The sequence below is a fragment of the Sporobolomyces koalae genome (genome assembly GCF_050403365.1).
Source record: "Sporobolomyces koalae JCM15063 DNA, S_koalae_JCM15063T_v1_ctg33, whole genome shotgun sequence".
Taxonomy (NCBI): Eukaryota; Fungi; Basidiomycota; class Microbotryomycetes; order Sporidiobolales; family Sporidiobolaceae; genus Sporobolomyces; species Sporobolomyces koalae.
Window position 1 is genome coordinate 99818 of NW_027481738.1, and position 26626 is coordinate 126443.

General features: G+C 55.1%; 12 protein-coding genes across 12 annotated transcripts; 6 read left to right on the top strand and 6 right to left on the bottom strand.

Moving 5' to 3' along the window:
• Window positions 1–231: 231 nt before the first annotated feature.
• Window positions 232–1700, top strand: JCM15063_001716 (uncharacterized protein; the record flags this gene model as incomplete). The annotated part of the gene is made up of 9 exons (XM_076680186.1): window positions 232–234; window positions 333–399; window positions 470–608; window positions 670–760; window positions 827–996; window positions 1077–1106; window positions 1179–1342; window positions 1425–1579; window positions 1689–1700. The coding sequence occupies 9 exons, from the start codon at window positions 232–234 to the stop codon at window positions 1698–1700; spliced, it is 831 nt and encodes a 276-aa protein (XP_076532697.1).
• Window positions 1701–2003: 303 nt separating this feature from the next.
• Window positions 2004–4098, bottom strand: AIP1 (Aip1p; the record flags this gene model as incomplete). The annotated part of the gene is made up of 4 exons (XM_076680187.1): window positions 2004–2103; window positions 2198–3042; window positions 3127–3934; window positions 4040–4098. The coding sequence occupies 4 exons, from the start codon at window positions 4096–4098 to the stop codon at window positions 2004–2006; spliced, it is 1812 nt and encodes a 603-aa protein (XP_076532698.1).
• Window positions 4099–4230: 132 nt separating this feature from the next.
• Window positions 4231–5294, bottom strand: MRPS5 (mitochondrial 37S ribosomal protein uS5m MRPS5; the record flags this gene model as incomplete). The annotated part of the gene is made up of 2 exons (XM_076680188.1): window positions 4231–4352; window positions 4424–5294. 2 exons carry the CDS (start codon window positions 5292–5294, stop codon window positions 4231–4233), a joined length of 993 nt encoding a protein of 330 aa, XP_076532699.1.
• A 378-nt stretch (window positions 5295–5672) lies between these two features.
• JCM15063_001719 (uncharacterized protein) lies at window positions 5673–9396 on the top strand (the record flags this gene model as incomplete). The annotated part of the gene is made up of 7 exons (XM_076680189.1): window positions 5673–6005; window positions 6086–6150; window positions 6215–7181; window positions 7254–7323; window positions 7397–7493; window positions 7577–8391; window positions 8480–9396. The coding sequence occupies 7 exons, from the start codon at window positions 5673–5675 to the stop codon at window positions 9394–9396; spliced, it is 3264 nt and encodes a 1087-aa protein (XP_076532700.1).
• Window positions 9397–9772: 376 nt separating this feature from the next.
• JCM15063_001720 (uncharacterized protein) lies at window positions 9773–12116 on the top strand (the record flags this gene model as incomplete). Its single annotated transcript, XM_076680190.1, has 8 exons — window positions 9773–9990; window positions 10069–10409; window positions 10484–10583; window positions 10655–10754; window positions 10823–11016; window positions 11098–11549; window positions 11624–11695; window positions 11794–12116. The coding sequence occupies 8 exons, from the start codon at window positions 9773–9775 to the stop codon at window positions 12114–12116; spliced, it is 1800 nt and encodes a 599-aa protein (XP_076532701.1).
• A 369-nt stretch (window positions 12117–12485) lies between these two features.
• Window positions 12486–14356, bottom strand: JCM15063_001721 (uncharacterized protein; the record flags this gene model as incomplete). Its single annotated transcript, XM_076680191.1, has 4 exons — window positions 12486–12727; window positions 12801–13157; window positions 13233–14052; window positions 14114–14356. The coding sequence occupies 4 exons, from the start codon at window positions 14354–14356 to the stop codon at window positions 12486–12488; spliced, it is 1662 nt and encodes a 553-aa protein (XP_076532702.1).
• A 186-nt stretch (window positions 14357–14542) lies between these two features.
• Window positions 14543–15588, top strand: CRD1 (cardiolipin synthase; the record flags this gene model as incomplete). The annotated part of the gene is made up of 4 exons (XM_076680192.1): window positions 14543–15035; window positions 15109–15194; window positions 15275–15435; window positions 15510–15588. 4 exons carry the CDS (start codon window positions 14543–14545, stop codon window positions 15586–15588), a joined length of 819 nt encoding a protein of 272 aa, XP_076532703.1.
• Window positions 15589–15892: 304 nt separating this feature from the next.
• On the bottom strand, window positions 15893–16421 carry JCM15063_001723 (60S acidic ribosomal protein P2; the record flags this gene model as incomplete). Its single annotated transcript, XM_076680193.1, has 3 exons — window positions 15893–15915; window positions 16007–16218; window positions 16330–16421. The coding sequence occupies 3 exons, from the start codon at window positions 16419–16421 to the stop codon at window positions 15893–15895; spliced, it is 327 nt and encodes a 108-aa protein (XP_076532704.1).
• A 1429-nt stretch (window positions 16422–17850) lies between these two features.
• On the top strand, window positions 17851–18513 carry RPS15 (40S ribosomal protein uS19 RPS15; the record flags this gene model as incomplete). Its single annotated transcript, XM_076680194.1, has 4 exons — window positions 17851–17925; window positions 18005–18248; window positions 18321–18436; window positions 18499–18513. 4 exons carry the CDS (start codon window positions 17851–17853, stop codon window positions 18511–18513), a joined length of 450 nt encoding a protein of 149 aa, XP_076532705.1.
• A 194-nt stretch (window positions 18514–18707) lies between these two features.
• Window positions 18708–19682, bottom strand: JCM15063_001725 (MMtag domain-containing protein; the record flags this gene model as incomplete). The annotated part of the gene is made up of 6 exons (XM_076680195.1): window positions 18708–18813; window positions 18883–19143; window positions 19218–19402; window positions 19473–19512; window positions 19580–19591; window positions 19666–19682. 6 exons carry the CDS (start codon window positions 19680–19682, stop codon window positions 18708–18710), a joined length of 621 nt encoding a protein of 206 aa, XP_076532706.1.
• A 173-nt stretch (window positions 19683–19855) lies between these two features.
• On the top strand, window positions 19856–22227 carry JCM15063_001726 (uncharacterized protein; the record flags this gene model as incomplete). Its single annotated transcript, XM_076680196.1, has 3 exons — window positions 19856–20027; window positions 20118–20887; window positions 20980–22227. 3 exons carry the CDS (start codon window positions 19856–19858, stop codon window positions 22225–22227), a joined length of 2190 nt encoding a protein of 729 aa, XP_076532707.1.
• Window positions 22228–24103: 1876 nt separating this feature from the next.
• CDC55 (protein phosphatase 2A regulatory subunit CDC55) lies at window positions 24104–26358 on the bottom strand (the record flags this gene model as incomplete). Its single annotated transcript, XM_076680197.1, has 9 exons — window positions 24104–24208; window positions 24278–24303; window positions 24378–24619; window positions 24692–24953; window positions 25033–25197; window positions 25273–25674; window positions 25746–25982; window positions 26164–26200; window positions 26290–26358. The coding sequence occupies 9 exons, from the start codon at window positions 26356–26358 to the stop codon at window positions 24104–24106; spliced, it is 1545 nt and encodes a 514-aa protein (XP_076532708.1).
• Between the last annotated feature and the right edge of the window lie 268 nt (window positions 26359–26626).

The window sequence follows — 26626 nt, forward strand, 5'->3', positions numbered from 1 at the left end:
GTCTCGGCACGCGTGGCAAAGTCGGGTCCGTCGGGCACGAGAAGAGTGTACGTGTCGTCGCCGGGCAGGAGTGAGGGGCGAGGACTAATTGACCAACTCGCGAGTCGCCGACGCGGAAGTGACTTCGTCACCGTCACGCCCCTCGGAGATCCCGCTCGCCTCGACCTCGTCCCGCGCAGATCAGACTCACCCTCACTCGGCATCAACTCGACTCAGTCCTTCCCCCGTGCGATGGTCCGTCATCCGAACTCGGCTGCGGCTCCTGACCCGGTGCTCCACTTGGCACACCCTAAACGCTGACTTGACCCTGTTCACCGATCGCTGGTCGACAGAGCTTCCAAGACCTCGAGCGGGGTCTCGGAGAACGCGCACCCCTCACGCTCGCGCACTCTTCGGAGGGTCCGTCGCTTCCCTTTCCAAGGCGCAGGGCCCTCGGCTGATCCAACGCCTCTGTCCCTCTCTGACCTAGAACCCGACCCAGAATTCAAAAGACTCGCACGATCTCTGTCGACCCAAACCCACAAGATCTCGGCCAACACGGCTGCCATCTCGAAAGTCGTTGAACTGCTCGGCAGTGCCAAAGACAACCCTTCCCTCCGCACGAGGCTGTACGCTCTTTCTGCTCGCAAGGACGATCCCTATCCTCATTTCCCTGTTGGTGCCTGGCAGACACGACCTGACCGAATCGACCCGAGAAGTGCTCAAGGGTTCCACCTCGGATCTGACCCGGTTGACCAACTGGAACCTGTCTCCCTCTGACGTGCGTCTTTTTCTTCCTCGTCCTGTACGGTCCCTTTTGACCCCTTCCTTCTTTTCGGTTTTTCAGCGGCATCTCAAGCAGGAACAGCAAAAGATCTCGACCGATTTCCAACGCGCGCTCGAAGCGTTCCAAACTGTATCACGGCGCAGTGCCGAGAGGCAACGACAGTTTGTCCAAAAAGCGAAACGAACAGTCGAACAGATTGATGCGGGCGCAATCTCGCCGAGTGAGATCGAGTGAGCTTTCTCGAAAGAATCCGCTTTGGAAGAGTAAAGTTGCTCATTGCGATTCTCGACTTGTGTTTTCCGAAAACTAGCTCGACCGCAACTGGACAGTTGCTCGAATTGTAAATCTCTCACCTTTCTCAACCCGTACTTGAAAACCTGATTCGATTGGTTTTTTTCGGTGTTCGTCTTAGGCAAACGACTTCGGATCAGATCAACGATACCGATTTGCAGTTTCAAGAACAATTGATTCAAGAGCGAGAGGGCGAAATTGAACAGATCGAACAAGGCATTACCGAATTGAACCAGATCTTCAAAGACCTAGGGCAGATCGTCGGTGAACAGCAAAGTATGATCGGTAAGGCAGTCTCTTTTTCTCTCATTATACGAAAAAAACAATGTATCCTGACATTCGAGGAAATTTCCGATAAAACCCAAAGACAACATTGAAACGAACGTACTTTCGGTTGCCCGCGACACCCATGGAGCATCGACTCAACTGACAGAAGCGCATGCGTACCAACGTAAAGCCGGTCGAAGAATGTTTTGTCTCTTGTTGGTCTTCCTACTTGTCCTCACCGTCGTGCTCTTAGCTGTAAGCTTTTCCCATTGGCCCCCTTTTTTTCCCTTGGCTGTTCTTTCGAAAGGGTCCCAAAGTCAGGAGACTCACTGCTAATGCCGTATCCTTCTCGGGTATATTCTAGGTATTCTCGTAACCCCCTTCAACCGTGCCGCTTTTATCGGTTCTCCCCTTTTCTCTCTCCACTTTTGTGCGCCGGAGAAAGAAACCATGTTGTGATATCGTAACAGAAAAACCTAGTAGAAGCATCGGAGTGAAAGAGAGAGAAAAGAGAGGGAGAGAGAGAGAGAACGCCATTGACAACTTGACTGCCATGTGCGAATCTCGCCATTAAAACTCAACAAGTCTCGGCCAACAGGATTTTTCTTCATTCTCATCGAAAACTGACGTGGCAAAATCAAGAGAGATACGACAATTGAAAAGTATTTATTTTGGCTTCTCAGAGTTCAACCTGGAAAGTCTTGATCATTCCGTCTTGACCTACCGACACGAGTTGGTTTGAACCGATCCATTCCAACTTCTTGACTCCTCCCTTGTGCCTGTTTTTGGGAGACCCCGAAGAAGACATCACGTGAGCTTTGAAAAACCCCTCAACCGATGAAAAAGAATAGAAAAAAGGCGGCGAAAGCTTACACATTGGGTAGACTGACGACCGTACCTGGTTTCGAAACCGAATAGATCGAGATTGACTCGTCGAGAGATGCAGCTGCAACATGAGTTCCTTCCGGGTTCCACCTCAACGTTTGAACTCGTGCCGCACCACTCCATCGAGTTGAAACGAGTTCACCGTTCGTCGAGTACAACGGAATGTGACCGGTCGACAACCCGACTGCGACGTGATCGTTTTCGGAAGAGAACGCGACCGACGTGATCGAACTACGTAGGACGACCGATTGCACTCGAGTGGGAGTGGTGGGGTCTGACACGTCGTGAATCGCGAACGAAGCGTCTTCACCTCCAATCGCGATCAAGTTCTTGTTCGGACTCGCGGCGATACAGAGTGGAGTAAAGTTGAGTGGGATTGAAGAGAGTTTGTCGAGTCGAGGGGACAAAATCTCGAGCGAGTTGGAAGTGACGAGGTAGATCGCGTCCCCCTTTGCCGATACCGCGAGCGCTTTCGGTTGACTGCCAGTCGAGACGGATCCAGATTCGAACGTGATCGAATCGAGTCGTTTGATCGTGTCGTCAAACGAGGTTGAAACAAACCCGTCTCCGATCCGAACCAAGTCGACAATCAAGCCGTTGTGACCGTTACCTGTCACCGGCTTCATCTCGCCGGTTGCGGGGGACGTAGCAAGCACGCGTCCACTCGAGTCTCCCGTGATGAACGTGTCGACACCAGACGAGACGGCGAGTGCCGAGAGGGGGTTCTGGTGACCTTGGATAACCCGAATCGGTTCAGACGATTTCGGGTCAAGTACGTTGAGATCACCCGAGAAGCTGAGCGAAACGAGGAATTCGCCGACAAACGTGTTGCCCTGGATCATTCGCACCATGAGCCGGTTAGATTTGCGCAACGCTATTTCCACCGAACGAGGTTTTTTTCGAAAAGAAACACTCACGACTTGCTGTTGCTGCAGATCGTCACCTGCAAACTCCCATTTCTGTACGACTTTGAGGCTCGCGACTTCCCACAACTTGACCGTGCGGTCAGCCGAACTAGTCGCGATGAACTTGCTGTCTCGCGAAAAGCTTGCGGCAAACACTCCCTTGCCGTGTGCTACATTGCCGGATCCATCGACGAGCGCACCCTTGTCTTCTCCTGTGAGCCCGTCGTACAGCAAGACCTGTCCATCGGAGCCAGCCGAGACAAACAGGGATCCATCAGGAGCGTAGTCGAGGGATTGAACAAAGCGCGAGTGTCGACGCGAGGTCGACTGGTACTTGAAAGGTACTCCGGGTAGGAAACAAGTTGAAAAGTCGTCTGCCCCAGTCACGGCTTTGAACGGACGATTCGGTCGAATCGCAACAGCGTTGACCGGTTTCGAATGTCCCGAGATCTCTCCAACCGAGCTCCCCGTGTCGAGGTTGAAACTCGCAGCCCATCCGCTACGCCCTTCACCAACGACGACGAATCGTTTCCCTTCACCATCGACCGAGATGTCGTTGATCTTGGCGAGGGGTTTCGCTTCGAACTTGACCGAATAGTTCCCAGTCGTGTCCCACACCTTGACATTGCCCGCAGTGTCTCCTGATGCGCAGTAGTACGCCGAGAGGGGTTTGACGACCGTGATTGGGGCCGGGTGCGAGAACAGGAGCGGTGAAGCGGACGAGGTGGGGTCGATCGACCGGATCACGGCAGTGCGTCCCGAGCCGTACGCGATCGACTTGCCGTCAGGAGTCGCATAGAGCTTGGTAGCGACTCCACGGCTGTGAGGGGCGACGGGCAAGACGAAGAGGGTCAGTCCGCAAAGATCACTGAACACGCGCCCGCGTCATCCCGAAACCCGATGCTGGAGTAGCGAGCGAGCTCACGCAGTGGATGGAGACGGCACGTAGACGCGCTGTGCAGTGATTGAACCTTTCGAATCCATGTTCGGATGGGGGTGCCAAAAGCAAAGCCAGCTAGGAGATGACGATGCGCTGACACAACGCGCGCCAGTTCGATCTAATCATAAATCATGGGTTCCGATATAATGCAATGCAGTGTGCACAAGTCTTCTGAACTATGCTCCGCTGACGTCGACCGCCCTGCGACCTCGCGCGCGTCCGACCGCCTCGGCCGTCTCCATTCCACTCGTCTTCTTGTTGCGCCGTTGTCCCTTCTCCTTGCCGAAACCTCCCATATCTACACAGTGACAGGAAGGAAGGAAATTTGAGCATGTCGCGCCCAAACAGAGACAGAAGAAGGAAACGCACCTATCGGGTTCGATCCCCCGTGCAGCATCGACACGGCGAGCTTGATCACGCGCGTCGCGTTGCGAGAGCCGTACACCTTGGCCGAGAGATCGGTGATCCCGGCAGCTTTCGCGACTTGGTGAATGTACGGGTTGACGCGCAAGCCGAACCCAGGTGGCCGGGACCTCATCTCGATCTTGCAAGTACCAAAGTTGCTCTTCATCGTGCCCGACACGGTACGGTCCTCGTACCGCTCGACATAGTCCATACTCCTCACCGCCTGGTTGAACGCCTTTTGTACGGCCTTGTTCGCCGTGTCGTCTTTACCTTCGCCGACTCCGACGAGACCGCGACCGTTGCCGACGACGACGAGGCTGTACATGCTCGGCATCTTGCCTTTGCTCTTCATCGTCACGACGCGCTTGACCACGAGTGGGAACCGGTACAAGCCGCGGATCTCGCCCGTCGAGAGGTGGGTCAACTGAGCGAGGTGCGACACGGCGTCGTCCTCGCCAGGGAGTCCGTCGAGCAAGTCGGGTGACGGGCGCGGTTGCTGGTACCCGCGGTTGTTTGGGGTGTCGTTCATGAGGGTGACATGGACCTGGTGCGGGTTGTTCTTGGAGGGGAGGCGGGGTGAAAATTGTTTGGAAGGATGCACGTCAAGCACCGGGTCGAACGCAGCGAGGTCGGCCTGCGAGAGCGATTTGAGGTAACGCAAGTGCTCGGCATGCAGTTCGGGGCGGGAGACGGTGGTCGGTGCGGCCGTCGTCGTTGTCGGTGCCGACGCGGGAGATGAAGATGAGGAGGTTGAAGCGATCGAGCGAGCGGCGAACGGGGTCGGCGCTGCGGTGAAGGACCGCGCGAGGGCAGTAGCTGACCGTCTCCACGACATGGTAGGGATGGCAGACCGAGGCGGATCAGACTCGAGGAAATCTCCCTGTCCGACTCGTGCGCGTTAGGCCCGAACCTCGAACCAACGTCCGGCGCGCGTCTTCTTGCTCCGACACCCCTTTCGCTCGATGCTCCACCTGACGGGTCCCGTGAGTTCATCCTCTACGCGCCCGGCGTGCGTGCTGCTTGGCTCACGATCGTGCCCTCCCGTGTTGTGTTCCTTTCGGCTGCGCGTCGCCGTCGATCATCGGTTCCGATCATCTTCTGTCTCGTCTCGCTCCTCGCCGGTCGCTCAATCCTTGACGCTCGCCAGCCTGGGGACTCCGATCGACCTGCGAGTCACTCCCTAGTTGCCCAGCCCGGAACCCACCCGTTCGGCATGCAAGCGCCTCCCCACCCAGCGCATTCTCAGCAGCATCAACAGCAAGAACAGCAGTCTCCGCTTCACCTCGGTCCTGCTGCTCTACCGAGACCTCGCTCGCGGTCCTCTTCTCCCTTTGCCGACCCGATGCAGCAGTATCCCAGCTCCCAGTCAGCCCCGAGGACCGCTCTGCCGCCAGCGGGTTACAGCCAGAACGGTGCGCCGCGCTCGCAGAGCCCGTATCCCACCCATTCGCAACAGCAGCAGCAACCACCACCACCGCCACCGCAGGACACGCGCACCCAACTGTTCGTCTCGAACCTGCCGTTTCGCGTGCGCTGGCAAGATCTCGTGCGTGCCCTCTCCTTTCGTTGCGCCGGTCCGTGGGCACCCTGACTCACGCGTGCACTTTTGAATCCCGACGAGTACAGAAAGATCTCATGCGCAAATGCGGAACCGTCTTGCGTGCAGACGTCGCTTTGTCTCCAACCGACGGGTTCGTCGCCGCTCGAATCTGTCTTCCTACTCGCTTGCGTTCTCACCCTCCTCGTTTTGTGCAGGCGCAGTAGAGGATTTGGAGTCGTACTGTTTGCACGCGCCGAGGATGCGGTGAAAGCGATTGGCGTCTACCACGGCTACACTTGGCAGACTCGCGTGCTCGACGTGCGGATCGACTCGCAAGACCCGACCGGCGCACTCGCTCTCGCAGAGGCGAATCGACAGCAGGCGATTCAACAGCAACGGGAAGCGTACCAGAACCTCGCGAGCAGGATGCCCTCCTCGATGCCTCCAAATCTGCCACCTCCACCCCCGGTAACCCAGCCGCTGCAACACTACACGGCGAATGGTGGCCTGCAGCATGTTCCCCCGCCGCCCCTACCCCCTCCGACCCAGTCGGCGTCCTCGGGCACTTCTCCTTACCTGGCACCGTCTCACCTGTCTGCTCAGGGCCACTATGTCAACCAGGGGAACCCGCCGCCTCTCAGTTCACATTCGTCGCCTCCGACCGTCTTGGGAGGTCGCGAATCACCTCACCGCAATCCAACACCGCTCAACGCTTTGCCCCGGTCGAGCAGTGCAGACTCGGTCCCTTCGCCGTCCTCATCCGCATCGCAGACCCAGCATCCCGGCGCTTCGTCGTCGTCTGCTGCTCCTCCCGCCGCCGCCCTGCCGCTTGCTCTCGAGCAATCCCGATCTCAGTCCCCACGACCGGGCAGTTCTCACTCGTTGCCGCCCGCTCATTTCCCTCCGACGCATTCGCTCAACTCGCAGCCTCAAGTCATGATTCCGCTGTCTCTCCTGCAGTCGCTCACTGCCGGCGTGCCTGCGAACCGTCAGTTGGGAAATTACGCAGGTCCACCACCACCACCGAATGGCATGGTTCCGGGAGGCTTGATGAGCTTTTACAACAACCATGCGAACGGAGGCGCTATGAACCCGATGCGAGGTATGAGCTCTCAAGGTATGGGACCTCCTGGGCCTGGAGGCCAACAAGGATACACGAACCGGCACTTGTTCATCGGCAATGTGCGCTCACGCTTTTTCCACCCCGAACTCGGCTCTTCTCGCTTACTAACAACCATTGTAATCCTGGTTCAGCTACCGTTCAATTGCCAGTGGCAAGAGCTCAAGGATCTCATGCGAGGAGCAGGATCAGTTCTGAGAGCAGGTACAGACTCTTCTGAATTCTCGCAACACTAGCCTCAAAACTGACAAGCTCTATGGTTTGACGCGCTTCACAGACATTGCACAGGGTCCCGATGGGCGGAGTCGCGGATTCGGTTCTGTCCTGTTTGCTACCCCGATCGATGCCGAACGAGCGGTACAACTCTTCAATGGGTAAGCCCCCCAAAAAACGCTTGAACCTAACGATTCGAAATTTGGGTCAAGCGTCATGTTGAGCATTGTTGTCGCGCGCGCAGACACGAGTTTCAGGGGAGAACTCTCAAAGTTCACTTTGACAAGTTTTCTGGTGCCGGGGTCAATGGCAACCCGGGATACCCGAACGGGGGCCCATACAACAATTATGGCAACAACAACAGCAACGGTCCTTACCGACCCGACCCGCCTCAGTATCCACCCTATGTCCAGAACCAACAGAATCTTAACAACAACAACAACAACTACGCTGCTGCGCCTCAGCAAAAGTCAGTCGAGAACCTCGCGGCATCGAGACAATTGCAGCAGCAACAGCAGCAGAACTCGACATCGGGTCCTTTCAATTATGGATCATTGTTTCCCGAGGGATCGGGAGAGATCCTGCAGAGAGAACCAAGCACGAGTCGACCTGGGACTGCTCAAGCTCCGATCGGTTCCCCGTCCCCGAGAGTACAATCTCGCGATTCGCAAGAGGTGGTGCACCAATCAGGGGACGAGACTCGGAGTCTGCCAGACGCAGAATCGACAGACGGCGATGCTGCAGCAGACAACAAGTCTGCCAAGGTCTCGCCTTCGCTTCTGCGACTGAACACGACCGCTCCTTCTCGGATTGCAATGCCACCCCCGTTACCGTTTGGCGGAATGAACGGAGGAGGACCGTTCTCGCCCATGCGCACAAACCTACCACCGATGACCCCATCGATGCCAGCGTTCACATTCGGAGGGTTCAGCGCGCCGACACCTCCAGTACACCCTCACGCACTCTTCTCTCCCGGGGTCGGTCCATTCTCACCCCAAATCGGTTCACCTTTCTTTGGACCGGGTCAGGCCATGGGACACTTTCAGACTGTTGCTCCTGGTACGTGATCCCATCCATTCCTCCCATTCCGAAAGCGCCGATTCGAAATCTCTTGTTGAAAACACATTTTTGCACTTGTGGTGATCAGGAACAGCGAGTCCTGGGTTTGGATTCAATCCCATGTTCCCATCGTTCCCACCCACTCCGGGGCCCGGTCATCATCAGCAGCAACAGCACCACCGACTGTCGGTTCAGCACGAGCACCACCAACCGCACCAATACGAAGAGGAAGGGTACCCGATCAACGGTTCGGGACCTGCGCCTGAATCTGGTGAAGGAGGAGACGAACAAACGACTCCTCAAGCGATCGAACCAAACGATACAGCAGCAGCCGAAGCGAGTTATTTCCCATTCGTCGCGCAACAACCGTCGGAACCCGAAACATCTTCTTCAAGACCTCGGTTACACGAAAGTTCGAGTCAACCTCTCACGAACGGTACAACCGAAAACGAACGTCGTCGTCCAGTCTTGCCCGATCTTTCCGTCTCGGATCCGCTTGCAAACGATCTCAAGAACCGATTGAACCTCGACGACACGAAAAGTTCGACTCGAATCGAACACGCAGGCAATGCTAGTCAAGGATCCCTCGCGAGGGGTAGCAATAGCGATGGTGATGCGTCGAGATCCATCTCGATGGGAGGAATCATTTCTCAACCAGGATGGGCCGAGGAAGGTCAAGATGAACAATCGATCGTCGTCACTCGATTCGAACGACCTTCTAATTTTGGCGCTGGAACGAATCACTTTGCACCACGTGAACAAGGGAGGGACAAGGGGGACAGCAACAACAAGGTCGAGAGGAGGAAATCATTCGTACCTCCAGTCGGTACGAACGAAAGTATCACGAGTCAAGATGTGAAGAACGACCACTCGGATCGTCGAGGTCCGGTAGGGGGTAGCAGCCCTGGGAAATTGGGCGTGACGGAATCGACCAATGCAAGGAGGGCGAGCTTTGAGGATTCGACCAGGAAGCGTCCGACGTTTGGAACTTCAATCTGGGGTTGAAGACAATCAAAATACGAGCGGATGGAGATTTATAAAAAGGGGGCGCATCAGAGAGGGGGGGATGCCAGGGGACATCAAAGTACATATATTCATTCTTCGAGAGCGGTGGACCGGGATGTTTGAGCAAGGGATCAGGTTGGGTTCCATGGACATTGTTTTGAAACCGATTTTTTCTTTTTGACTGGATCAAGGGGTGGAATTTTAATCCTTGTCTGCGTTTTCATAGCTCATATCAACATAGTTATTGAGAATGGCATGGTCTCTGTGTGCCAGGCGAGAGGCATGCTGGAACCCGAAGCTAAAGCACAACTACTTCCACTGCTTTGCTCTTCATCCCGAACCCTCTCAGCGATCGCCGCAAGGCTACGAGGAGCGTATGCCCCAAAGGGTACAGTACCGAACGCGAGGGCCTGCTGGTGCTCCTGCTGGCGGTACGGCCCCACCTGTTGATCTCGTGCAACTCGGAACCGTTCTCTACCGCGGTCCAGTACCTCCTACAACGGGCGAATGGCTCGGAATCGAATGGGACGATCCAACTCGTGGTAGACACAGCGGTACACACGACAAGACGCGGGTTGAATACTTTCGGACGAGGTGAGCCTGATCAACGTGCTACCAATCTCCTTTCAAATCTTCCTGTTGTTGCTCATTCTGACCAAGTGGATGTCAAAGGATTGAAGGTTCCGGTAGCTTCTTACGACCCAACGCGCCGGGCCTCATCGTAAGCGGCAACACTTTCCAGGAAGCGTTCGAAGCCAAGTATCTCGACGCTGGAACGAACGCCGAGTCGAGTCAGGATACTGTTGATGATCAGACGACCACGAGCCAATACTATGAAACTTTGAGCAATTTCAAAGTCGAAGTCGTCATGTCGGGAAAAGTCGCGGCGAGGTTCAGACAACTCGCCAGGTTGAGGGAAGCCGGACTCGAATGGGAACTCCTCAGTCGAGCTTACGACTCGGACACTTGCGATGGAGCACAAGAGCTCGAAACGTTCGGACGACAATTGTCAGGTGAGAACGCGCTAGTACCTTCGAAAAGGTGACAACCCGACGCCGTCATGCTCAGACGTGCCGGATATCTCTAGGTCTCGACGATCTCAATCTCAGCTACACGATGCTGCCTTCGCTGCAGGAGGCGTCTCGGATTGCCCAAGCACTCCCGAAGCTCACCAGGCTCTCGCTCAAGTGAGTCCTGGACCTCTCCATGTTGGTTCAGCCCGTGGAAGGGAACATTCCTCACGAATGTCCAAGTGCAGTTCGAATCGCTTCGATTCGATCTGCGAGCATGTATCCCTTCCCGGGTTCGACCGCTTGACCATTCTCAAGCTCAACAATACTCTCGTAACGTGGTCCGAGGTGAGCCCTGACATCCTGTGATGCTCGATCGTCTCAATGGCTCAGACTGGATATTTACGTCCCTGCAGATTCTGCGAATCTCCCCATCCTTGCAAAACTTGGTGGAATTACAATTGGGCAGCAACCGGATCAGCCTGCTGGTACCCGCATCTGATTCCGCACCCGCGGGACCGCTCCTGCCTCGTCTCGAGACTCTCAACTTCGAATCGAATCAACTTGCAGATTGGGAACAAACCGCTCAAGCACTCAGCGATCTGCCCAAGTTCGTTTTCTTTCTCGCCGCATCTTTCAGTTCTGCAGGACTGAAGATCAGGCCAAATGACTCACCACTTTGTTGGAACAGTCTAACAACACTTATTCTCACTTCAAACTCTTTCGAGCGCTTCGACTCGAATAATCCCGATCGAATCCAAGCACCGTTTCAGCTTCGCAAACTTCGACACTTGTCACTCAGCAGAAACTTGTTCGCATCTTGGTCCAACTCGATTGACGTACTCGGAGCAACTGCATCCGAACGGTTTCCGAATCTCTCGAGTCTGGATTTCGCTTGCAATCCCCTCGGAGTCACGAACTTGTCGAATCAAACATCTGGCGCTACCGATCTCCAAGTTCGGTTCGGTACGATCGCGAAGTTGGAACGGCTCGAAATTCTCGATGGGAACGTCGTTACTAGCGCGGAGAGAGAAGATGCGGAACGATCCTGGTTGGCTCGCGTGCAGAATTCGATTACAGGCAACGAAGGACACGAACACCTCGGCGATTGGGCCACAAGGAGATTCCAAGCCTTGACCAAGAGTCAGTGACTTCAGACTTTGGAGGATGACGCGAAAGACCCAAGTTCCTGACCCCAATTCTGGAAATTGAAACAGAATACTCCACAAGCGAAAATTCAGTTCTAGCAGATCCAAAATCGACCAAGAATCTCAAATCCCGCTTGATCCGTAAACCAACCTCCATCCCTATCTTTTGATTCTAGACAAAGGTTGGCTAACCGTTTAATGGTTCGCATTATTTTTTTGGGGGAATTCTTCATTTACAGGACTGCGAATCTGTACTACAGCACCTATCGAACATGAAGGCAAAGTGGACGATCTCGATCCTCCTCCGCTCGAATTGTCCGTGGTCCCTACTCTCAGGATCGTCGTCCTTCGATCGCAAATCTCTCGATCAAAGAACGAGCCTCTTCCAAAATCCAAGTTTCGATTCGTGGGGTGGACGAGAACGAAAGAAGCGAATGGCGAAGACGATGGACCACATCCGTGTTGGCTCAAGATCGAGATTCCGACCAAGGACGAAGGGAGAGATTTGAATTGGTGGGGTCTCGAAGATCAAGATTGGGTACAGATCGTTCCCAACGCGTGAAGAGGTTCGATGCCCAAATTACCTTGCGCACCAAAGAAACAACCGGATCAGCAGACTGTGAGAGAAAACTGCTCATGGCGTAGTGTTGTTTCGTTCTTTCCCCTGGGCTCGATAAGTAAGAATCGAGAGGAAAGTGGTCTATGAGGCATCGAGAGCGATAGAGAAACTGCAGCAAAAAAGACAGAAAAAACAAACTAGAAAAGAACGCAACAGACAAAAGACGAAAGACGAATAACGAAAGACGGATAACAAAAGAGGGACAGACAGATGATTGCGGAGAGATCGAGATCAAGTGACAGAGGATTAAGTCTTCTGAAGTAGGAGCGGATGGTACGTTTTACGAGCGGCAGAGCCCAAGTTGGTGTTTTATCAAGATGTTTGAGCATCAGCATTGGCGATATTTTGTTTCAGCCTTTTCATCTCGGATCCGACCGCGTCCACACGTTGGCGATCTTCGGCGTGCGCCAAAGTCAAAGCGTCGAGGGATTCGAGGGCCGAACTCGCCGAGGTCGAGTACCGAGATGTGAATTCTTCGTTCGCTCTCGAGATGGAACCGACAGTCTCGGTGAGTGATGCTGCGAGCTGGTTCTTCGAATCAATCAATTTTTCGACTGTTTTAGCCGGTCAGAGAGTTAGCTACGTTGTCGAAGTAGACAACAGGACCGGGAGAAAAGCAAATCTCACGAGCTTGCGATTTCTCCTGCAATCGCTTCTCGTTGTTCCGGAGGGTTTCCTTCAACCAGTCGAGGTCTTGCTTCCACCCGATACTCATACTCTTGAAGCTCTCCCTCAAACTCGAGTACTCGACCTCGACCCGTTTCTGCTCTTCTCTCGCTTTCTTCTCACTCTCTTCGAGTTCCTTCGTGCGAGACTTGTGCGTCGAGACATAGTTCTTGTGTTCGTCTCGTAGCGCTGTGAGGGCTTGTTCGGCTGTTCTCGCCCGTCCGAGCGTTTCTTCGCCCGTGCGTTCACGTCGGTTCAGTTGTCGCGTGAGCTGTTCGATCTCGTTGTTCAACCTCTCTTTCGTCTCTTTGAGATCCTCTACAGGGGTCACACGATTCGAACTGCGAGTGAGTTCGACAGCGTTATCGAGAAAGTCGGTTCAGAGAGACTGACCGTTTTGGCGACCGAGGAAATCGACTGCGCGTTGACTCAACCGCAGCTGGCCTCTAGTACTCTCCAACCCGGTTCGCGCGAGCAAGAGATCGCTCTGGAGCCCGCTGATCACTTTGCCACTGCCGCTTTGCGCGCTCGTGACCGATTTCGACAAGCGTTCTCTCGCGGGGTTCCCGCTCGAGAAGAACGGATTCTCGGGTCGACTCGTACTACCTCCTCCTCCACCACCACCACCACTATACCGTGAAGAATGCATAGAAGAAACGTAACCAGGATCCGAGAGTCGGGATTGGCGGGCAGCGAGGAGGATCGGTGGAGGAGACAAGGATCGGTCAATGTCTTCGATTTCGATGGGGGCGGGCGCGGAGGTAGAAGCGGTCGGAGTGTCGGAGGTAGAGATTGATGGAAGGGCTGATGGAGGAGAAGGTACGGGGAGAGCAGTCGGAGATTTAGGTGGACGCTCGTTCGAGAGCAGTGCACGATTCAGAGCAACCGGTCCTACAGGAGCATAAGCTGTTGCCGTCGGTTGAGGAATGCGCGAGGGCGAAGTTGAAGCGGGAGCAGCAGCGGCAGGCGTCGGGATAGCAGCAGGGGCCGGGGAGGCAGAGGTCGCGGATTCGATAGAAGTGGTCGAGACTTTTCGGCTCGTGCGTGTAGGAGATGGATCAGTAGCGGTCGCAGATAGTTTGCGCTCGGGAGTCAACGAGTGCAACAGCTCCGGGGACGAGGCCGGAGCGCTGGCAGGGAGCGGTGGGGGTTTCCGAGGCGAGCTAGAGTTGAAGGGCGCGGCGTTGTTTTTGATGCCGAGTTTTGCTTGCAGCTACTCGACCGAGCAGGCGGGTGTCAGCGGCTGGTGTGAGAGACCAGGCAAGAGGGCGCACCTGTTGAATTTCGGCTTTGGCCGCTCGCAGTTGGTGCTTGAGGATGGCTTCCTCTTCGCGCCAGGACATGGATACTAGAGACGCGTTCGCCGGGGTCGAAGGCCGTTTCGAGAGCGAGAGCGAGTGCGCCGAGGCGATGGATGTTGAGCGAGGCAAACACGGAGGCGCTGACGGCGCGCACGGGTCGACCTCGAACGGGGCCGGTCCGGTCGAAGTCGGATGATTCGTCGTGTCTTGCAGCATGTTCACTGACGCGTCGACCACGGTCCGAGCGCGACGAGGAAGCGTCGAAGAGGGCGTCGAGGCGAGAGTTCGCGTTCGCGCTCTCTCCGCGCCCGCACTGGCTTTAACCGTCGATCGCTCGCCTCGTTGCACCCGGGAAAACATTCGACATATCCGGCCAGATTCAAATCGCGACCGATCCCGCTCATGTTGCGCGCACCTCGACTCGTGCGGACGCTGCCGGCACCTCGTACGCGCTTCCCCTCACGCCCATTCACTCCGTCATCGCTGGCATCCCCGCTACGCACCTTCGCTCCTGCCTCTTCCTGCCTTGACCGCGTGCGGATACCGGTGCTCTCTGCTTTCCGCCTCTACAGCTCGTCCTCCAGTCCGCCGCCTCCTCCTTCCGACGCTGCACCTCCTGCGCCGACTCAGCGGGAGAACATCTACACGATCCCGAATGCTCTCACAGTCGCGAGGATCGCTGCATGTCCCGTGATCGGGTACTACATCGTCCAGGGTCAGCTTGGAATCGCGACCTCGCTCCTGTTTGTCGCGGGCGTGTCGGACCTCGTCGATGGCTACCTCGCTCGGCGGTACAACATGGGCACCGTGCTCGGATCGATCCTTGACCCTGCCGCAGACAAGTTGCTCATGACGACCATGGTCATCAGTCTCACGATGCGAGGCATGCTTCCAAGTACTCCTTCTCGGCCGCTCTGTCCAGTCCCTTGCGTTTCGATGGCTTACGACGAGGTATTCCCGCTACGCAGTGCCACTCGCCGTCTTGATCCTCGGTCGAGATGTCCTCTTGATCCTGTCGGCGTTCTACTTTCGCTACGCTTCTTTGCCTCCACCGGTCGGTTCCCTCCTTCCTCTCCTTCACTGACAACCTTCGTGGGCTCACTCGTAACCGTAATCGCCTGCGTGAATTTTCAGAAAACGTTCAAACGGTATTGGGATTTCTCAATTCCTTCCGCTTCAGTGCACCCAACCACGATCTCGAAATACAACACGTTCCTTCAACTCGTCCTCGTCGGCACGACAACTGTTGGGCCTCTGTTGCCGTTTGCGATCGAGCAACCTCTTACGGTTCTACAGTGCGTCGCTAATGCACTTTTCTTTTCCTGCTACACTCACGACTGACAATCCGATCCCTCATTTGCAACAACAGGTGGATCGTGGCGGGAACGACTGTATGGTCTGGCCTCAGTTACGTCGGAAGTGGTTCGGCGATCAAATACCTGAAATGAAGTGCCACAAAACCCATTAACAGGAAAGAGATTCGCTCTGATGGGGATCACAAGTCAGTGACGAGGTAGACCTAGATTAGAGCGGTTTATATTCACGCAGCGCACTCGCGAGTAACGACTGCCATCAATACAAAAGTTCCTTTTGTCTCTCACGACGGAAATGCTCTCAATTTACTTCATTCGGTTCAACAACGACGCGCCGGAAGTTGCAAAAACACTATGATTTCTTTTTTTCCAGACAAAGAGAAAAAAGAATAGTGGTGGATGTCGAGTACGGGGAGAGACTAAACAACAATTAAATTGTTTAATCGAAGAGTCCGAAGCCCACTGCATCGTGCAAAACCAAGACGAAAGGATTAGCCCTCTGAGCATTTGGTCGTAGATCAGGAAGCGAGAGAGAGAGAAAGTGGGGACTGACTGTCGTCGTCGGACTCCTCCTTCTCCTCAACCTTCTCCTCCTTCTTCTCCTCAGCGGCTCCACCGGCAGCGGCACCAGTGGCAGCGGCAGGGGCGGCACCTCCCGAGGGAACAGAAGCGAGCTTCGAGGAACCCTCAGCGATGAGCTCGTCGATGTTCTTGCCGTTCAACTCGGAGATGAGCTTCTCGAGCTGCTCCTGGTCGGGGGTGATGCTGAAGAAAACAAGTCACATCGGAGAGACAAGAATCAGTCAGGGTTGTGATTGGGGTCCGACGCGAGTAGCAGAGGACGGCAAACGAAAGAGAGAAAACGAGCCAACTCACTCGACGGTAGCGAGGAGCTCGGTGACGTCGGCAGCCGAGGGGGAGGCGTTTCCACCGGAGACGAGGAGGAGGTAGGCGGCGACGTGCTTCATCTGGAGAGAGCAAAGAGTGGTGTGAAGGAAAGAAGAAGAGAGTCAGTACAAACGCTCCTCCAAGTCCATCTTGCCATCTGCTCGCGTCCGCCCGTCTCGCGCCTGCTGTTGCATCCTGCCACTGCAACGAATCAACCCGTGACACTCCTCAAGACCCTGGCCGACCGGGTGCGTTGGTGATCGGGTTCGCGATTCGAGTGAAGATTTCGTCGTGGGCGCGACTTGGGTTGGGCTGAGCCGAGCGAGAGGGACTGGGATGTACGGCTCGAAGGTAACGGAGTAGCTGCTGGAGGACTGACTGTGATCTGGTTGAACCTTTAACCAAAGAGGGGAGTCACAACTTGGAGAAGAAAAAAAAAGGTCAGGCAGGCGCTCGCGGCCATTTCCACCTTCTGCTGATCCGGCCTCCCCTATTCGACTCGGAATTCTTCGACTTCTTCTCCACCATCCGATATATCTCATTCATCCACGCTCTGGTCTGAGCGTGTACTTCCTAAATGCAGTAAAATTGTGAAAATAGTTTGGCTTGTCTCAGAGATTTTCTCAAGGTCGAGCTCGTGCCGACTCGGTCAAATGTGTTCTCTGTACGATGTTCCCCAGTACTCGGTGCGTCGAGTCTTTCCGGGTTCTGCGAGTCAAAGCTATGCAGAATCGCCTCATTCGTGTGGCGCATTTGCGCAAAGAGCAGACAGATGCGCAAGAGAAAATAGTGAAGACCCTTTTTCTGGCTACAGAGTGCAGCGGTATACCGGGCGAGTCCACTTGTCGAATGGCTGTGAAACAGATCCAACAAAGCACGACAGAGGCGGAGAAAAACAATTCTTGTCGACGAGTTGCAAAATGCTCAGTTGCGAAGTCGCGAAGTTGGCAAGAGGCGAGAGCCGGCGAGCCCTCTTCTTTCGTTTTTCACTCCACCACAGGTTAGTCATCGAATCTCCTCCTTTGGTCTGTGTGCAGAAGCTCCTCCATGCCCGACTACGACACTATGCGACTCGCGACCTTTCCGACTACGCGACCATGATCAGTTCCAGCAACGAATCCAGCCGACAAAGACTAGTCTTCGACTGTCTCGCACCCGCCTGTCCGCCTTGCAGGCTTCACCGCGACACGTATCAGCAGAGCAAAGAAGGAAGGATCAGGCAGGGCGTGGTCGCATTGATGGACGGCGAGGGGGAATCGGCTTGCGACCCTTTTTTTCCGCCTGCGACATACAGACGACCTCTCGATCTCGGTCATCCAGCCTTCGCTCGATATGACTGCTCCTCCCCTTCCTCCCTACACAAAACAAGGTTCTTGTCGCATAGTCGCTTGAATACCAAAGGACTGACTTAAATGTCGCCTCTTCCCCCTCCTCCACCTTTCGACCTCCGCATCCTTTGCAACGCCCCACTCTCCCAAACCCACCTCGCTCTGTGAACATTAGGTCAATATGAACGCCGACGAAGCTGCTGCCGAGCGCCGCCGAGCCCGCACCTTCCGCAAGTTCTCCTACCGTGGAGTCGAGGCAAGTCGTTTGTCCCTCAGTCTCGCTCGCTTGTCGACAGTTCCCCTCTAACCTCCTATCTGTTGTTTGAACCAAACAGCTCTCGCAGCTCCTCGACCTCGACTCGGCTGCCTTCACCGAGCTTGTTCACGCTCGTGCCCGTCGTCGTTTCCAACGCGGACTCAAGCGCAAGCCCCTCGGCTTGATGAAGAAGCTCCGCAAGGCCAAGACTGAGGCCCCTGCCGGTGAGAAGCCCGAGGTTGTCAAGACCCACCTTCGTGACATGATCATCGTCCCCGAGATGATCGGTTCCGTCGTCGGTGTCTACAACGGAAAGGTCTTCAGTGAGTCGTTATTTTACCCCCCTCGCGGTCTCGTGCTAGCGCAGTGCGATTAACCATGTGGACCCTGTTCAGACCAAATCGAGATCAAGCCCGAGATGGTTGGTTTCTACCTCGGAGAGTTCTCGATCACCTACAAGCCCGTCCGTCACGGTCGTCCCGGTATCGGAGCGACCCACTCTTCCCGTTTCGTAAGTTGCCTGTATACACAGTACTCGAAGTACATGCTGATGTTGAGCAATTCGTGCTACAGATCCCCCTCAAGTAAACGCATTACTGTCTGGGATTGGAATTTCGGAAGAGACTACTTTTTGGGTGTTTTTTCGGTGCAATCTATCTGTTTGCCGGAACCAACACGATCCGTATCTATCGAGAGCCGCGGTTCCGTGGTCCTGAATACGACACAAGTGCTTGCGGAGAAAAGCGAGAAGAATACAACAAAATCAACCAATGTCATCGTAATCAACGAGTTTCCCTCCGATAGTCTCTTCGGTCTTCATCGCGCCGATCCCGTCCGCGGTCTCTGTCGTCATCGTAGCTTCTGTGTTGTCGCGCAGTGTCGTCTCGCCTACGAGGTGAAGCCTCTCGATGTGGGACATCGTCGAGTCTGTCTCTTCGCTCCCTATGATCCCTCGACCGGTCTCGCTCGTCCCTCGATCGTCTAGGACTCTGATCCCGTTCCCTATCACGACGACTGTCGCGTTCGCGTCCGTGATCTCTTCGTTTCGATTCACGTTCGCGTCGTTTCGCGTCTCGTTCCGCTTTCCTCGCTTCCTTCTCCGCTCTGTGTTTCGCCTTGGCCAGGATCGCTTCGTTCGAGTCGACTTGGGGCGGGCAGTTCATCTTGGTACCACTCGTCGGGATATCGTTCGGGTTCCGCACGGTAGGTGCGAATCCCCTGTTTCGGCGCATCACGTGCCAGTCTGTCAGTCTTTTCGACTCGCTTCTTCTTCAAAGGAGAAGGGAACTGACAGGGCAACTGCGAGGGCATCTTCTTCGGCCTGTTTCACTTTCGCAATCTCTTCTTGTCGGATGCGCTCTTCTTCGTCAAGGTCACGATCCTTGTCCTTTTGGTACCAGGTCAAGTCTTTGCCGTTCTGCCACCGACCGACGGGCGCGTTGAGCGAGTGTCCGAGGTAGTACTCTCGATCCTTGTCCTAAACCAGCGACATGTGCATCTCAGCAATGTTCAGCAAACGAGCGTAGGTAGTGTTGCGGTGAACGTACAGCCGCGACATCGGTCCACTTGAAATCGCCTTGTCCACCTCTGTGGCAGGTGGCAGACAGCGTGAGTCTGACGTCCGACTAGGTGCGTCCGAATGAGTGAGACGAACCTGGTACCGCCGCTGTCGATCCGAAAAGGGGGAAGATAGGTTAATCGAGCTACTCGGCGAAAGGGCAGACAGCGTGTTGAACTCACCGAGTTGGATGAAACATGAGCTAATAGACAGATAGGAACACGACGTGCGAGAGAGAAAGGCGACGAGTTGATCGAAGGACGAGGTTCGCGTTTCCGCTTCCGCCTCGATTCTCGCCCACCCAGCCCCCAGGACAAGAACGACAGGGAGCGGTTTCAGTCGATTCGAGGCAGCGCAGTGCACGCCTCAGGAATGCCCTCGAGCAGCACCGGGATTCAGAGAAGCAGCAGTCCGCAACCTGGCACCGTCAACGCGAGGTCCAGGAGCCTCCCGACTCACCAATCGCACGAGCTCGCCGATCCATCCATCGCAGCACAAGCCGCAAAGCATCGGCTCCCTTCGACGCTCGGCACGCCCGAGGTTGGTACGTCGTTCATGGTCCTCTCTCTCTCCGCTACGCGCGACTTTCTGTCGCCGTGCCACAACCGCTGATCCGAATCATCCACATGCACAGGTGGCGATCACAGCAACGGGTACTTGAGCTCGGGGACTGCCTGGCCCCCGATGACTGCCCACGCAGGAGGACTCGGTCCTTCAACTTCTGCCTCTTCGTCCGCTTATCGGCCGCGGTCTCCGCTTCCGTACCCTTCCCGCAGCCCGTATTCCCACTCGACCCCACACGAGCAAGGCACACTGTCGACTCTCGTCGCACAACTGTATCGATCCGCCCGGTCGACGTTCTCGTCCTCTGCGTCGTCGTCGTCGAGCAACGCAAACCAACCGTTTGCGAACCTGTCGTCAACCTCGAAAATTTCGGCTTCTCCTCGCGCCTCGACGCACTCGAGCCAAACCGGAAAGGGCTTTGTCGTGCCTTCCGCTTCGACCGTCGGCTTCATCCTGCTGTGTTGCCTGTGGTACCTGTCGTCCGCGCTCAGTTCCAACACGGGCAAATCGATCCTGACTCGGTTCCGGTACCCGGTCACGCTCACGTTTGTCCAGTTCGCGTTCGTAGCGGGCTACTCGCTCGTCGTGCTCGCCGTCCGGAACCAACTGCAACAACGGCACTCTTCTTCTCACCGGTCCCACTCGAACGGCGGCGCAGGAGCCCTGAGCAAGCGACGAGGGAGCATGGGGATGAACACGCTGCAAGGGTGGGGAGTTCGAAGACCGACCAAGAGCATGTTTCACGGCACGTTCATGATGAGTTTGTTCCAGATCGCCGGACACGTCTTTTCGAGCATGGCGATCGCGCGGGTCCCGGTCAGTACGGTACACACAATCAAGGTGAGTTCTACCCTGCCGCGACCTACGGTAAGCAAACTCTAGATATATGAACTGATTTTCTTTTCTTTCCCTTTCGATCCGCTTCGACCTAGGCGCTCTCGCCCTTGTTCACCGTCCTGTCCTACGTTGCACTCTTTGGAGTACGGTACTCGACTCCGACCTACATTTCGCTGTTCCCACTCACGATCGGAGTCATGCTCGCGTGCTCGTTCGACCTCCGTGCTAACGCGATCGGGTTCCTGTGCGCGCTTGGATCGACGTTCATCTTTGTCGCTCAAAACATCTTTTCGAAAAAGCTGTTGCCCAAAGAATCGTCTGGAGGTCCCGAGGAGGCGAAAGGGTTGAACGGGGCTGGAGGGTCGTCCGGAGGAGGACAACATGCAAAATTGGACAAGATGAACCTGCTCTTCTACTCGTCGGGCATGGCCTTCTTCCTCATGATCCCGATCTGGCTCTACTCGGACGCCACTTCACTCTTCTTGACTCCGACCCTCGAACCCTCGGTCGCGGCTGCAAGTGCCAATCCGGACAACTCGACCGCTTCGCTCCTGTTCTACTTCTTCCTCAACGGCACTGTGCACTTTGGACAAAACCTCCTCGCCTTCTCGCTCCTCGCGCGCACGAGCCCCGTCACGTACTCGATCGCGTCGCTCGTCAAACGTATCGCCGTCATCTGCATCGCGATCGTCTGGTTCGGACAGAAAGTGAAACCGATTCAAGGACTCGGCATGACGATGACGTTTGCCGGGTTGTACATGTACAACCAATCGAAATCGGACGTTGCGAAAGGCGAGAAGAAACGGATCATGGTTGAGAAGAAACGAGGGCTCGAACTGCCGACGAGTTTGGAAGACGCGAGAGCGATGGACAGTGGTAGTGGAACCGACAGTCCCGCAGAAGGGATCGTCGAGGGTCCCTTGTCTCCCACTGCGTCCGTTCGACCACGGATATCGCTCGAGCAGCCTTACAATCCTTACGCTGCAACTTCACCACACCATCCGGCACCTCCGCCTCCTCCCACATCGTCGCATCACGTATACCATCAGCAGCAACAACAGCAGACACTTTCACTCCCATCCTCCTCTCAGCAGCCACACGTGCTCTCTTCGACCAGTTCGGGTGCTTCGGCCCACGAGATGAGTGGGCAAGTGTCGAGGAACCGACAAACGGCTGCACCTTTATCTACAACGGCATCGGCAAACGACGTTCAGCTCAAATCGCAACCACAGCATGCGTTCAATCTGCCAAACTCACTACCTGCGAACCACCAGCTGCATACTTCCTCGCTCAATCACACGAGCAATCCGAGCGGCACCCCGATCCAAGTTGGATATCGATGACGTTCAGAGTGAAAAAGGTTGGGGGCAGTGCACCCCATGGAACTTTTGAGATGGATTGAGGGTCCCTCTGTGGATGCAGGTTTCGCGCAATCCTGGTTTCGAGCTTTATTCCATTTTGCCACGTTTGACAGTAACGCCTTTCTTTTGCACTAGTCTCTATATACCCCTCTAGATGTTTCCATTGTCATTCTGGAATCACGGTTCTCTCGAGGACCTAATCTCATTTCCGACTTTTTTGAAAGAGCCAAATTCGCACGTGTCATTTCTTGATCATCATCAACCTCGGTTTGGCTCTCTTCAACGTTCAATCGTCTTCACGGAGAAGAAAAGCCTCGATGCCTTTCACGCATTCGAGATCAGTCCTCGTCTCTGTCGTACTCGTCGTCTTGTTGATCACGACTCCAACCCTCGCGTTCTTCGAGAACTTGTTCCATCAACAACAAGGAGGAGGAGGACACCCTCACGCTTCTGGGCAAGAAAGTTCTGGAATCCCTTGGGAACACCACTTCTCTACCGGTGAGCTTCTGAACTTGCCCATTGAAAATGACCATGATGTCCTCAAAGAGACGAAAGAAACGCATCATCCCCCCCTCCCCCACTCCACTCCCTTTCCGTATCTCCCCAATTCCTTTTCCTCGTCGGTACTTTGTGGGGTCTCACTTTGGATAGCAAAGCTGACCTAAACCTCTCTCACAGCCTCGTGTTCGAAACATCTCTGTCTCGACACTCTCGCCTGTGTCGATACTCCAAACGATTGCCCTTGTCCTCACAGTCCTTTCGATCAGAAATGTTGGATCCCTGCTCCTTCTTCTTCTTCTCCGACAGCGAACAAGGGTGCTGGGAAAGAGTACGTGTGTGCAAGGGATTGTGAAAAAGTCAAGAAAGCTCTTCTTTTGTAAAGAAAAAAAAAGTTGAAAGGGATGTCTCCCATCTTTTTCTGTATGTTTTGATTCTTGAAGAGTCTCTTTCGAGGTGAAACGAGCTTCCTAGGAGATGATGATCTAACGTTTCCAAATCTACGACAAAGACCCTTGTTCTTCCTCGAGCTCTCTCTCTCTCTTTTTCGCGTGGGTTTCAAGCTCCGACAATTTTTGTGGACTAGGTGATTTGTTCACTAGGTGATTTGTTCTACGTCTCTGGGCGATTAGTTTCAGGTCGTCCCAAGACGAGAGAGAGACAGTGAGAGACACGGGAGAGCTTTGCATTTCCGACCGATGTGTAGAACCCTGAAGAACGGTTAGTACTGAGCAACTGACACAAATATCTTCGGTCGAAGAAGGCTTGGTGCTATTTCAGATGAACGAAATCCTGATGTTACATGTGTAGGAGAGAGAGAGAGGCAAGAGAGTAAAAAGGCGAAGGAGAGCAATGGGAGGGGGTGAATGTGAGGGGAAAAAAAACAAATTTACAGTTTGGGAAAAAGAGGGCGTAACACATATGTCGAGAGAAAGAGAACAGCAAGGGTAGAGAGCGCAAAAGCGAAAAGAAAGAAGAAAGGGAGAAGTACTTTGAGGCTTTGGGAATGGTAGTGGGCTGCCGAAAAGGTTCAAGCCGGGTCTCAGACAGAGTTCGAGAAAGAGGCGTGTCGTAGCAAAACCATGTCGAGCATGCTCGGCATCCGAAACGATGCTCTTTCGAGGATGTACCGGCGATCAGCTCGAGTCGAAACTTGGAGGGAGGGGTGGTTTGCAGGCCGTTGAAAGATCGAACAAGTAAAATAGATTGTCCATCGGTCGATGAGGTCGAGACAGAAGGTCGAAAAAAAGAAAAAAACGTCGAAGGGAGCCGCAGGAGAGAAAGACTAGTTGCGAGGATAAGAGGGCAAAGAAGGAACGACGACGAGGTGGAAGACAGAGCAGGTCTAGTTGCCTAGGTTTCAAGGAAGACTTGAGCCTCCTGCCACGGAAGGGATGTTTGCTGCCGATCCGGAAGAGCCTGCTTGCGAGTACAAGAAGAGGTTGTTCGTCGCCGCGATCGCAATCTGTTCGAGAACCGATCCGAAAGGTCAGTTTCTGCGCTACCCGACGGTCGGCAAGAGGAATCCGCGTACAGTGTTTTCCCGAGGATGCCACGAAGCTGTAACAAACCGGAAACGATTGTAGAAATCAATTTCCATCATCCCTGGAATGTGAGCGAGCAAACGAGCGTACCATGCAAGATTTTCTTGTTGAAGTCGATGTTCTCGGTATCGATGATCGGTTTGCCATTCGATTGACCTTTCTTGCCGTTCGGTCCGCCTGCCGTGGTCGTGTTGCCCTGACCCTTGCCCGCCTTGTTCGCGCCAATCTTCTTTGCTTTGAACGCAGACTTGTCCGCTTGCAGGACAATGTCCTGTTCAGCTTTCTGATCGTAAATGTGGAAGTAGTTGTTGTACGATCCAGACAGGACGTTGCTGCAAAAAAGAACAGCATGATCAGAGGACTGCGAATCCGAGAGCAAGGACGGTCTGACGAGAGAGACTCACTTTCCGTCTCCACTGAACGTGCATTCGAACTTGTCGAAGATGCAATCGTTCTCGTACAAGTCGCATAGTTTGCTCCGCAGGTGGTCGTGCACGTTGATCGTCTGCACCGGTTTCGACTCCATATTGATGTCCCAGATCTTGAGCGTCAGGTAATCTCGGGACAAGATGTACCGCCCATCCCGCGAGAACTTGACGTCCGACACTGACGAGATGATTTCGGAGAAGAAAGACTTGTTTGATGGGTCTTCTTCCTCCTCAAAGACTGTGACAAAAAGTCGAGTAGAGAATTTAGCCCTCTCGGGTCCAGCCAAGAGACGATCGCAGAAGGAGGGAGAGCTTACGTTTCGCGTGCTTGTCACAGAGTGCTTGCTCACGCATGTCGGCAAGCTTGACTGTGCCTTTTGATGACGAGAAGCAGAACAGGTTGCACGAGACGGGGTGGAACTCGGCCGCTGTGATGACTTCAGTCAGTTCCTCCATGTTGACGGGCTTGATGTCAAGGATGTCTGAGAAACAGGCAAAGTGCTCAGTGCAGCCGCTCGAGGGAAAATTGACGAGGAATGACCGAAAGGACAACATACTGAAAGATTGGTCTGAAATGTTGAGGTTCCAGAGGTTGATCCGCAGATCGTCGGCACTCATGTACGTCTCTCCGTCCGAGTTGATCGAGATCGAGTTGATGTGGTACGCGTGCGCATTGGCGTACACCTTGCGCGGGACGGCGGCGACGATCGTGTCGTGGTAGGTCATGCGCGGCAACCGCAGATACGGTATGGGTTGTCCAGTGGCAGGATCGGTCGAGCCGTTCAAGGACGAAGCGGATCCTGAAGGACCGGAAAAGGGAGACGAAGGGAGACCGGGAACCGACTGGGTGAGAGGTGGTGGCGAAGGCGGCGGGGCGTTCGTTGCTGCTGCCGACCCGTTGTTCTCGGCTACAACCTTGAGCGACTTTTCAAACACCTTCCAGAGCTTGATCGTTTTGTCTGGAACGTGGGCGAAGTCAGCGGATTGGCAGGAGTCTCTCACAGCTGGACCGGAAGCTCGAGCTGCGCACCATTGGTCGACAGGAGGAAGTGGGCAGCATTCTGTCGCTTGCACCATCGGATCTTGTTGATCTTTTCCTCGATCTCGAGCGATTTGAGGTAGTCGAACTCGGGTTCGTGAGACTGGAACTCGGTGTAGAACTTGTACTCGCAGCCCTTCTTGGTCTCGTTGCGCTCAAACAGGACGACGCGTCCGCCCTTGTCACCCGTGGCGAGGTAGTCTCCCGTGTGGTCAAACTCGACGGTCGCTGCAGGGTGACGATACAGGAGCAGAGTCAGCACATGCGGAACAGCGGCGGAATGAGAAGAGAGCGCAAGCGCGAGAGCGAGCGAGAGAGCGAAGGGAGTCGGGAGGTGGGCAAGATGGGGATGAGGGGGGGCAGGGCTCAGGCGGAGTGCGCTACGGGGCAAACGGAGCGGACGACTGACAGATGATATCGGCTTCTGTGATGTCTTCGACTTCACCCTGGATGCAGCAGACAGGCGTTACGAGGCGAGAAGGGTGAGTTGACGTCGCTTCGACAGGTGCGAGACCCACGGCGGTGAGCGACTGACCTTGTCTCCAAAGCACTGCGCGAACCTCCAGCCTGCGTCGTCCGCAGAAGTGACGGTCGGGGTGGCCATCGCGAGCGATCGCACGGGTTGATCAGGTGCTGGAGCAGCTGAGCGGGACTTGGTGGTCGAACGAGCGTCTGACGGGTCAACGCGGGTCTCAAAGCGGCGCGGCAACTGCGAGGTGGTTCCGCACGGGGGCGAGGGGCAGCTGGTCGGCGTGGAGAGTCGGGAGGGAGCGCGCGGTGGAGCTGATGCAGCGGTAAAAGCGACTCGCGCAACTCGCCTCGAGCGTCGCAAAACACCTGGCCCGTCCCGGCCGCTTTCACCGGCATCGACA